Here is a 12,350-nt window from a genome sequence, read left to right as displayed (position 1 = left end):
GTGGAAATAGTAAAAAAGTTAAAAAGTGTTATTCAATAAAAAATAAAGTAATAAATCAATAAAAATGCACATAAGCCCTATAACATATAAAGAAACATATATCGCTAAAACAAGTCTAAATCACAACACAAACCCCACATATATAGTATCGCGGCGTCTGTAACAACCCGTAGAATAAAAGTAAATTATTGAACCCGCACGATGAACGCCGTGCCTGAAAACATGATGGTTTTGAAAATGACAAATTTTTCCAAAAATTCTGCATTTACACAAGCCTTCAGTGAAAAATAAAGTCACCTATTGCAACCGCCCCCCCCCCCCCCCCATTGACCTGTGGACTGCACCTGCCTCTCTATATTTAAATTCAGTAATGTTACTTTAAGCCCTTAAATTGACTTGAAATTGTTGGGAGCTAAACAGACACTGTTGTAAGGGCAGCTGGTCAAACATTGCTTTTATGTGGTCTCTCCTGATAGTGATCTAAAGCCAGACCAATCTCCCTGACTCACCATTATCATATATCTCCCTAAGCAGCTGCCAGGCAGCGATCGCTCCATCCAAGTCCAGTTAGAGGTCTCTTACCCCATCCACCTGCTAAATCCTAACGTCCATGGCCAAGGGTTTGTAAGAGCTACTGTAATAACAATAAGAGTTTTGTGCAGGACATACAGAACATGTCCTTACATGATTACCATTCTGCTTTAGGATTATGGATTATGACCCTGGTGTTGATTGACCGATTAAGGTCCAAACACTTTTGCACACTTTATTCTCTTGTTCATTTTATTTCAACATCCATATTTTTTTTTATTAGTTGGTCTTCCAAAATTTCTTTTGAACCTTTTTTTTTTTTTTTTTTAAGTTTGCCTTAAAATTGTCAATTAATAATAAGTATAAAGTTTGTTCTATATTTTTATGACAGCCATTTTTATCATATCAAGAGCTTATTATGGAAAGACTTTGTTTTGCACAGACATCTTTTTTTCCTTTAATTTATTTAATGACATTGTAATAATATAGATTTATTTTTTAGAGTTGTAAATGTTTTTGTTACATCATAGTCCCTGGAGACATTTTTTTGTTAGATTCTGTTCTCTCCTCAAGTACCCCAGCTGTCTCTGAAAGCAAGCACCTGGCCTGCTTCTGATATATTGTATATTTTATGAAAGGTGTAACAAAAGGGTTGGTGGAATATCTCATAGAAATACACATTGGATCGATGTGTCAATCCATTTTTTAATGCAGATTCCTCAGGAAAAAGTACATTGATTCTTTTGATTCTTTTTCAATTTTGGTGATTGCGCTGTAATTGCCAAAATTGATATGTGTACAATAACATTTAAAAAGCGGATAGTTCAACAAAGACACATCAAATGCAAAGTCTAATGAAATATCTTTCTAAAAGCTATCAAATGTTCCAAAAATCGAGCAATTAACCCTTTAAAGACCTGGCTTAGACTATAAGGTGCACCAGATTATAAGGCGCACCATCAATAAATGCCTGCTAAAACGTCTAGGTTCCTATATAACACACACCTGATTATAAGGATGAATGACCAGCAGGTGGCAGACCTGTGCACAGTTCAAGGCAGCTGTTGTCTGTAAGTACAGTTCATATATAAATGCGCGCCTTTGATTTTACGGCTTTCACTGTTCACCACAAATGACATGTCTACTTTATTCACGGGGATAACACATTTGTATAGGTTTTATAATGTTTTCATACATATACAAAAATTAAAACCTCCTGTATAATTTTTTTTTTAAATTTTGCCCATGAGCCCTCTCCATGCACCCGCAGCTGACACCTGACATCACGTCACGGGTCATAAAAAGGGTTAATGTAGAGCATTCGATATTTGAAAACTTTGTACGCAATGTGAAAAATCCTCATCTAAAGAGGTAGGAGATGTAAGGTAATCATCTCTCTGATGTTTAAGAGGCAAAAGGACCCCAAAGAGAACAGAGAACTACTACATGTTGTTGTTCCCAGTTAAGCTGAATGTAGTTTCTACATAAAAAAAAAAAAAATAGATTTTCCCCCAAACTCACCCAGGAATGAAAATATAGGGTCAACTTTAATATCGTTGGATAGATTAAGAAATATTGTGTCACATATTTGTCGATCTGAGGTGTATTTTTTGAGAGATCCCCATTTTTGATCAATTGTTTACCATGTAGATTGAATCAATGCAATTATCCGGAGAATCTGAATCTGTAATAAAAAAGGGGGGGGGGGTTTCTCCATTTCAGATTATAAAGTTGCACCCCTGCCCCACACCCCTGGGTTTTGTATCATTGGATAGATTTTTAAAATATTTGACACATAGTTTTTAGTTTTTCTTGTATTTCACAAGATATGCCACCGTCCTGACCTATTTGATACAGTGTGTGTCTGTTATATTTATATATAATTATATATTTATTTACAATGGCGCAGTTCTAAAACCCAGGAATATGCGTATTATCAGATCTTATCTGATCACATAGTATATTTTTATATTTAATGAGATTAAACAATTTAAAGACATATTTTGTGGGGCTTTCTAGGGAATTCTCCAGTGTTCCAAAATCCTCCTGTGCAATCCGGCAGCCTCTTCAATCCGGACATTCCCCGGTTCTGTGTGCGCTCCCGCAATGTAGCCCATCTTCTGCTGTGAGTGTTCATAGCGGTGCTTACACTCAGTGAGCGTAGGCACAGCTCTGACAGACATGTGCAGAGCTACATCACAGCGAAGATGGCGCCCAGCTGATCCTATCTACTCAGGCACCATCCTGGAAGCCACGGGACGCAAGAGGGAAGAAGAACCGGTGGATTTATCACTTGGTACTGGCACCAGGGTGTGGGATAACTTTATATCAAATGGGCACAATTAAAATTATTTAAGATCAAGGAGGCCAACCCCTTTAACAAAAAAAGAAAAAAAAAAAAATCAATGTACAAATATGTAATAGGCTCAAAAGCTCCCTCTAGTGATATAAGGAGGAGAATTTATGAACTTTAAGGACATCTACCATCAGATTCCCAGACGATAGATGATTACTACTCACCTCGCCATCCCATCCCCCTTTGCAGCAATCTGATTTCAGTATAGTCAGGACTGGCCACATTTAGAAGAAAAACATTTTTTTAAAATATTCTAATGAGCCTAAAGTGCTTTTAATTTATTCACTGCTCTCATCTTGCCTCCCGCCTCGCCCTGCCCACACTAGTGCAGAGTGTAAAAGACGAACAGGCTCATTTGATTATTTTAAAAACAGTTTTTTCTTCTAAATACGGATGGGAAAGGGAGTGGGGGTGGGAGTGTTGTGAACATTTTTCTCATATACTTCATTAGAAAAGTTTGTGAAGAAACAGACTAAATGCCCCTTAACAGCTTTACTTCTTCTTTGCCATGGTATAAACGTCTACCAGATTGAAGACAGGTATCTCTCCCTAGTAACCAAATAAATCCTGGAATAATCTTTTGCATCCATTTGAAGACAATACTGACAGAAAGGTGCCAAAATAGAGAATGTATTCATTTTTTTTCCATTAGACTCAATTGGTTCACAAACGAATACACTTTTATAGAAGATTTATTTGTGAAACCATATTGGACAGATAAACAGCAAAATCATAATGTCAATGGGACCTAAATGGAAATAAATCTGGGGAAGATTTATCAGTGTCTCAGAGCAAAACTGTTCTAGTGGCTCATGGCAACCAATCATAGTTCGGCTTTCATTTTCTCACAACAGTTTATAAAATTAAAGCTGAGCTCCGATTGGTTACCAACAGCAACTAGAAAAGTTTCTCTGAAGGCACCTCTAATAAATCTCTGCATAAGTGTGGAATCATAGTTTTTACATTACAGTCTGGGAACATTAGTCTTTGTACCTGAACGTTACTCACTAGCACCAGGACAGCTTGTACTATTTGCAAGATAAAAGGTCCAAACTTTTTACAATGACTTCATAGAATTGTCCATTTACTTTATAAAATTGCCTCAACATCCAATGTGATGAGTAGATGAGTATTATAGCCTTTATTGGCATTTACTCTTAAATAAACACATTAGACAGGGTCCACAATTCTACTTGGTCTTTTTTTGCTCATTCAGAGTCCATCATCCAGGACAAGTTCATTGAATTCCAAATGGGCCTGAGATCAAATCAGGACTGGTTAAAGAGGTTTATCCGATTGTGTCTTGCCAGGGTTTTGCTTTCGGTTTTCTTGGAGATACAGGCGTTTTCTCCCGTTGCTGTAAAGGATTTTGAGCAAAGGTCTGTCGCAGTGGTCCTGTGAAAATAATACATACACATAAGGAGTGGTCTTCATCAAAAAAATCATCAAACTTTAAAGGATTTTCCATTTCCACTTACTGATATCAATGACTTATTCATGGGAAATCTCATTAATTTCCAATGTGGGTCCAATGCATGGCACTGGAATCACAGTGACTGCATGAACACAATTCGCAGTAGTCATTCTAGGACTGTTATCTATGTTGATCTCAGTGCCCAGGTCAGCCAGAATCAGCTGGTTAGTAGACCAGAGCATCAAACCCCCAGTAGAAAATCTCCAGTGATAAACTTACTCTGAAAACAGATCCATACATGACTACACTACACTGACACATGTTTAGGTGACCAATAGTTTTCCCTCAAAATACAAATGATTCACCTACATCTACGTGCATATATAATACGTCAAGGGAAGACACTGATTGCTTCTCAACACTCATATTTATGCATTATAGGATATATAAAAAAAAGTAATTACAATAGGGTTATGTTCACACAATGGATTTTGGCATCAATAACCACCAAAATTCCTCTAATATGTCCACATATTGCCCCCACTGTATAAGAATATATAAGTATTTAATTCCAGGGTGATTTTTCAATTTTTCCCACCTACAAAGAATGAATAGGTCTGTAATTTTTATTGTAGGTACACTTCAACTGTGAGAGACAGAATCTTAAACATTGTATATACGTGTTTGAACCTGTTTCCTGTGTAAGAGACACCTGGCCACACACTCAACCCATCGCACCCCAACCTCTCCATTAAGGGCAAGACCTGGAAGAGCTGACTTAGGACACCAGACCTGCACAAGGTTTCGATGGGTTACTGGACAATAGGCAAGCAGCTTGGTGAAAAGAAAAACAACTGTTGTAACAAGTATCAGAAAACGGAAGAACACTAGATGACCGCCAACCTTCCTCAATCTGTAGTTCCATGAAAGATCTCACCTCATGGGGCAAGGATGATTCTGAGAAAGGTCAGGAATCAGCCCAGATCTACACAGGAGGACCTTGTCAATGACCTGAAGCCGGATAGTAACGGCCTATGGAGTGATGGATTAGTATCATTCAGCACATGTCCAGGGCTATTTGAAGTTTCCCACTTACCATCTAGATCAGTGATGGCGAACCTTTTGGAGACAGAGTGCCCAAGCTACAACCAAAACCCACTTATATGTCTCGAAGTACCAACATGGCAATTTAAGCAGTAACTTAACCTGCTGTATCACAGGTTTTAATTGAATTGGCATACTGAGTTCACCAATACAATTGAAAGATGATGGAGAAATTTGGATCATAGCTTCCCGCCAGGGTCCCCTGAAGAGGAAGGATCAGGTATCCCAGAGCAGGAGCTCCAGCGATAATCCATCTCTATCCACACCTTCTTGCTCCTCCTGTAGTCCTGGCACCCAAGGATGTTGCTTTAAAATAGCATTGAGCTTGGCACGTCCTGGGCTGTATTGGATCACAGGGGAAAGCCTTGCGTCCTATCCAGCAAACTCTAAATTGGGGTGAAGGCCTGGGTGCCCACAGAAAGAGCTCCGAGTGCCACCTCTGGCACCCGTTCCAAAGGTTCTCCACCACTGATCTAGATGATCCAGAGGAGGCATGGGAGAGGGTCATGTGGTCAGAAGAAACCAAAATAGAACTTTGTAGTATCAAGTATCAGCTGTGGTTTTATTCAAGGGGACAGGATGACTGCACCATATTGAAGGTTGGATTGATGGGGCCATGTGTCCCAAGATTTTAGACAAAAACCTCCTTTCAGTAATAGCATTGAAGATGGGTCATGGTTTGGTCTTTCAGTATGACAATGACCCAAGAGACACAACCAGGGCAACTAAGGAGCAGCTCTGTATACAGCATTTCAATGTCCTGGAGTGGTCTAGCATGTCTCTAGACCTGAACCCAATCAGAAATCTTTGGTGGGAGTGGAAACTCAATGTTTCCCAGTGACAGCCTTAAAACCTGAAAGATCTGTACGAAGGAGTGGGCCATAATCCCTACTGCAGTGTGTGAAAACTTGGCCAAGAAATACAAAAAACGCCTGATATCTGTAATTTGTTTATGTAAATAAGATTTATCTTATGTTCATACTAGACCCCACTAACCTTTTGCTGCAATGTCCAGGTGATGTTTAATTCGGTGTTCTCTGTCCTCCAGTTGCTGAGCCAACTGTGCATTCTTCCATCCTGCAGGACACATGTAAAAAGCCTTTTTGTAGTGATATGAATCATATCTTAACTATAAGGGTAAAAGTAGTTTAAAAGCGTGCAGGGAATCAGGTGCAGAGGCTTCTACTGCAATACTTTCAAAAGCACATACAATAAAAACTATGATGAAGATGTTTGGTAAATTATGAATGGCATTCAAGGAAGGCAGATCTTTAAATACCTTAGACTTTCATAAACACAGGGCTCACGATGTGCACAAGAAGTCTTTGAGCAGTACTTTGAGTACTTTAAATACTAATGCTTATAGATTTAGGATGGGGGGGGAGGGACTGTTGCCAAGAAAAACTTAGTATTTAAATTTTTAAATGACCAGTGTTGAACTGTGCTCTCCTTGAAAGTATTTTAATATTGAGAATTCAATGGTTTGTGCACCCCCAAAACATCTACTATTTATACACATACATTCAATTACACAAAAAAAAAATACTGTGTGTGTGTTATCCCCTTGTATTTGCTTATGGATGAGGAAAGAAGGAGCAAAGAGTTAATTGGTGCTGCAGACACAATGAGGTAAGAAGGTCCCAATTATGCATTTTTTTGTTGTTTAAACAGAAATTACCATTTTTCAGGCTTTTTACAAAGCCATCTTGGTTGGGGAGGACAGATGCATCATGCTTGATTTGCTCTGGTATCCTCAGCTTTGTTCGAACAGCTGGAATTCTTAGGAAAGCCACTTGGGCTATAGAGAAAAAGTTTGAAGTCACCCAATACGTGAAAACTGCCTATAAGCAGAAAAAAAAAGGAAAGTGAATATTCTCATAAATCACAACAGAAACAACAGGTCAACATTAATCAAGGACTGGAGTAAGTACTTACGGTGGGGAAGTTGATGGTAAGAGGTAAAATCACAAGTGGCATAACACGAAAAACGGTCTTCATGATTTTGAGGTTGGGGTTATTTATTCCAGACTCTGCTCCAAGCTAGAAAACAAAAAACTAAATTTAGATCCGAATAAGAGGAACCACTTATAAAACCACTAAAATAAAAAAGTCTCTACCTCTAGAACTGCCCACATGCTGGAAGTGACTACTAGTGGCAGGATATAATATGGATCGGCTGCTGTTAGGTCCGCAAACCACCAGAGACCACCAGTTTGCATGCTTGGAACAGGAAGATAGGACATCTGTCTCAGAGCCACAAAAAAGGAGATAAATATTGGGGCCTGGAAGAAAGAAGATAGATAATTTTATGACAAGAAGATCAGCATATGGTTTATATAGCAAAAAAACATGTACTTTATACAAGAATGGTTCTGTAGTTCCATCTGGCTGCAGAATTCAAAGCCATTATCCCCCTGAATAACATTTGCTACAAATGTCACCAGCAGCTTAAAGATAACCTTGTTCCTTGAACTGTCACTTGTCAAGACTTCAATCATCACATTTTTTAATAAATATATATCAAAGTCAATTCATATTTTGAAGTCAGACAGAGTCGTGTGCTCTTTATAAGCGCACATGTGGCTGCAGTATTTTTTGCAGTGCACAAAGCTGCTAATAGTAAACATCACGTGTAAGATGAAAACCTTGGAAGGAGACAACGGTCGAGATGCCCTAAAATAGTGGGTAGACTACTAAACTTTTTATGATGGCCACTACTCACAAGTCACCTATTCTTACCAGCCAACCTAAGCGCAGGGCATTTAATCATGCACAAATATTACACCAGCTAAGTTATTCTTCTCACTGTCACTGAAATGGACTATTTTGTTTCACAACTTTAAAGTGACTGATCAGTCTCAAAAGTTTTATGTAATAAACTATATATAAAAGGGTAGATAACCTGCTGTTTATCCTAGATTCTACAGCTGCTCTTAAGCAAACTCCATTAGGGTAGAGGTGAAAGATCATTAATAGTGCCTACATGAATTGAGGTAGGTTATAGCACACCCTCTTTTGCTTTCCAGAGGTTCAGGTCACTGCATTTGATCCCCTTGCAGCTTCCTCAGATTGACATCTGCATATAGACACAAGCTCACCAAGAGTTGAAAGCATAGAAAGCAGATTTCGCTTACAGCTCAAGTAGAGAACTAAAGTACACATTACTAAACCATCAGTGAAATATTATAAAAAAAAAAAAAATTCTACAGACAATACAAATGAGTAAACACAACGTACCTGCACCAGAGGCACCAAAAATCCACGGAGGGGATTTACATCATGTTTCTTCTGGTAGAGTGTGAGGTCAGAATATGCTTTGGAAACTGATGACCAAAGAAATAAATTCCTTGTAAGATTCAGTGTTTGCATCTTATGACCTAGATGCTTTATAAAATACAGGGGAGGAGATGCTCATAGCAACCAGTTCAGTGACTGATTTAACAAATGTAAAAAGAAGAGCTGGTCTCTTATTGGTTGTTCTGAGCAACATCTTCCTCTTTTTCTATATGCTTACATTCAAACTTGTTGCCTGAACGCTTGGCTTCGTTCATTCGTGTTGTCAAGGCAGTCATTTGAGGCATGTGGTTATTCAGTTTTGCCGCTTCTCTTTGTCCTTTCACTATTAGAGGAAAAACTAGAACACGTGCTAGGACTGTGCCTGTAAGACAACAATATGTGACAATAAGCAAAAGGACCACCCCAATGCAAATAAAAGATATATACAGCGCTATTCCTAATCACAAAATTACCTGTCACAATAGCCCCCCACCATGGAAGGCCTACATTCACATGTAATATTTCCAAGAAGTTCTGGATCAATCCAACAGGACTGTATCCTCCAAGTCCCAAATCGACCAAAGATTGTTCTGCCTGAGAAACAGCTTCTATCACTGTGGGTGCAACTTCTGAGATTGGTGGTGGAAGGCTAGCTTCTGGGATAGGAAGGGGAGGAGGTGATGTTACCTGTGCCTCTGAGACAACAGGGATCTAAAATAAAAACAAGAAGTAGGATAAATAAGAATTTATAATATGAATAATCTAAATGACATTTTACATGGCTGCCGCCAAACCACGGAACAAACCATCAAACTGTCTTTTCCACAAATGAAATACAATGATTTACAGAATTTTATAGTAAAGATCAAGTGATATGATAAAAACAAAAGACATGTCGTCCCATTATTGCTGTAACCTGATAAATGCTATAAAACGGCAATCCTATCCTATGTGTGCTATATGTACTGCTGGGATGCACATCTTAGCACTAGGATAAAGGATTGTAAACTAAAAAAAATGGCATACTGGTGTGTGCCCACTCTGTCTGGATCCACTCTTCTTTAAGATTTTTGTGCCCTTGTTTTTAAGAAAAAAAGCATTTAAATATTTTGCAAATAAGCCCTAGGGGGCCCCAAGCTCCATTAACCCATATGAAGCCTTGCGCCCCTCAGGCTCAGTTGCATAATATTAAAAGCTAGTTTAGAAGCTACAAAAGGAGCGGATCCTGACACAGAGGTACAGCCCAGTATGTCAGTGTGGTTGGTTTACCTTCCTTGATCCTGATGGCAAATATGCTTTAACTGACCTAGAAGGCATGTGCTATTAAAGAGAATGTAGTGACCATGCAATATAAGACCAACCTATTTGCATGACATAAGGGGTCTGGGGATATCCCTTTAACTGCTGATTATTGTTCTATTGGTTGAGATGTTTATTTGGCATCAGGCACTGGCACCTACCTGACTTGCAGCTGTGGCCACAGTGCTTTGGAGGCGGACATTTGTGAAGACCAGCAGTTGATGAGTACCGATGGTCCGAACCTTGCGCAGACGAGATGTAGCTGGGCATCTGTGATACTGTGAACATAATACATCAAATACAGTTTGATTGATCAATAATTAAGTAGATTTTGCATCAAGAAAACTCTGGTAACAAGTATTTACATGTTAAAGGGGTTGTCCACTTTCAGCAAATATTTAAAGGGAACCTACCACCACGAATCTACCTATAAAGGTAGATCAGGTGGTAGGTGGATGTAAGGGACGTGAGGATAGCTCTTTTTAGAGCTAATCCTCACGTCCCCGCTAACTTTTGGGAAACTTTATTAACCTAATATGTAAGTTTAGTTATGCGGCTACTGGGGCGTGGAGTAGCCGGCACGAGGCTACACAGCGCGGCTACTCCACGCCCCAGTAGCCACATTACTCCTCCTACCTGCGCGCCCTCGTCTGATATGATGGCGTTCTGCGCATGCGCAGAACGCCGGCTGAGCAGTCCCAGCTCCGAGGCCGGAGCTACTGCGCATGCGCAGTAGCCGGCTTGTCAGACGAGGGCACGCAGCTACGAGGAGCTGCGCCCCGGACACAACAGGGTAGGAGGAGTAATGTGGCTACCGGGGCGTGGAGTAGCCGCGCTGTGTAGCCTCGTGCCTGCTACTCTACGCCCCAGTAGCCGCATAACTAAATTTACATATTAGGTTAATAAAGTTTCCCAAATGTTAGCGGGGACGTGAGGATTAGCTCTAAAAAGAGCTCTCCTCACGTCCCTTACATCCACCTACCACCCGATCTACCTTTATAGGTAGATTCGTGGTGGTAGGTTCTCTTTAAAATAGTTTGTGCAAGGAAAAGTTATACAATTGTCCAATATACTTTCTGTATCAATTCTTAATGGTTTTCTAGATCTCTGCTTGCTGTCCTGCTATTGAAAGCTTCTTTGTTTGCTTCCAGTGAATATAAATCTGTCCTTAAGTAACCAGTGCATATTTTATGTAAACGTATCAACCGCTACAAATGTGTATGAATTTATCTAGAGCCACGGGACAGGATGCTGTTTGTCGTGCTGTTTTTTCTAGCAAGAGTGATCAAAATACAAGACATTCGTGAGTCACATACAAGAAAAATAATGAAGAAATGAAGATGCAACCCTAATATTAAGCTGAACAAAGATAATTTCCTCCACGTAGAAGGTTAGGGTTGCGCTCATAAGGAATTTACTTCACCTAATTGCTCCACCTCAATAAGGGACCATGGGCCACACATTGTGACATATTGTGCCCTCTATATACAGTTACATCATCCATCTCATTGTGAAGATACTATATAACCTTGGCGTAGTACCACGCAGCGGTTCCGCATCATGATAGGAGATCTGTCTATTGCTGACAAGTCTATGACCTCCAAGGAGCTTGTACTTCACACATGGACGGATCCGCAGCCGGTCACAACTAACAATCCCGCCCTCATAGCTGCACCAAACAAGCAGACCCTCACCTGGCGCTCGGCGACTTCTGCAACCCTCCAGACATTTTGTAACCTTCGCCCCAGCACTGCCCGGCATGCGGCTTCCATACTGATGGCTGCCATGTTGTCCGTGACGTCCGTGACGTCAGTTCCGTGCGACCGATGTCAGGAGATTCACGCGCAGGCGCAGTGCGGGTTGTGACTAGACACAGAGAGGGCGCTCAGGGCGGGGGTTGGGTGCAGGTCCTCTGTAGTTGGGAGTATACTGAGTGGCGTTAGTTACGGTTACACGTATGTTGATGGGGTTTAATGGTAGCAGAGTCATGAGAGCAGCAGTTGCCGCACTATTTTAACATTGAGCCGAACTTTAGCTTCCAACGTGAAATGACCTTTGGTTTCTATAAAACGTTCTCAAGGTTACATGGTGGTGGGGCACAGACGTTACACCCGGTTTCCACTGGAAGCAGATCTGCACATCAGCGCAATCCACCCTATCCCTAAGTGGTTCTATGCTATGCGGCATCAATATGTGCAGTGTGCATTATCACAGGGCACTAAGCTGATTTTTTTTAGCTTACAATGTTACCTTCTTTTTTTGTTTTTAAAAGCCATGGCCCAGATTTATCAAAAGTAGTGAAAACTGCACTGTGATTTGTGACGCACGTACTACATGAATCTCGCACCCCCAGCACAGCTCCTGCATACA

The 12,350-nt window shown here is 40.2% G+C and overlaps 1 protein-coding gene across 2 annotated transcripts; it reads right to left on the bottom strand.

The window, feature by feature from the left end:
• Positions 1-3,561: 3,561 nt before the first annotated feature.
• OXA1L (OXA1L mitochondrial inner membrane insertase) lies at positions 3,562-11,851 on the bottom strand. Of its 2 annotated transcripts, none has more exons than XM_072150234.1 (10): positions 11,675-11,851; positions 10,142-10,258; positions 9,155-9,392; positions 8,920-9,063; positions 8,643-8,728; positions 7,523-7,687; positions 7,341-7,445; positions 7,084-7,246; positions 6,402-6,482; positions 3,562-4,282 (listed from the first exon to the last, which is right to left on the bottom strand). In XM_072150234.1, the coding sequence occupies exons 1-10, from the start codon at positions 11,765-11,767 to the stop codon at positions 4,176-4,178; spliced, it is 1,299 nt and encodes a 432-aa protein (XP_072006335.1). In that variant the 5' UTR covers positions 11,768-11,851; the 3' UTR covers positions 3,562-4,175. The 2 variants fall into 2 exon arrangements, with proteins under 2 accessions (XP_072006335.1, XP_072006343.1); XM_072150242.1 differs by lacking the exon at positions 11,675-11,851 and adding an exon at positions 11,522-11,659.
• Between the last annotated feature and the right edge of the window lie 499 nt (positions 11,852-12,350).

Source organism: Engystomops pustulosus, chromosome 1, assembly GCF_040894005.1.
Source record: "Engystomops pustulosus chromosome 1, aEngPut4.maternal, whole genome shotgun sequence".
In the NCBI taxonomy this organism is placed as follows: domain Eukaryota; kingdom Metazoa; phylum Chordata; class Amphibia; order Anura; family Leptodactylidae; genus Engystomops; species Engystomops pustulosus.
Note: the sequence above shows the minus strand (reverse complement) of the source record. Positions and strands in the feature narration are given on the sequence as shown.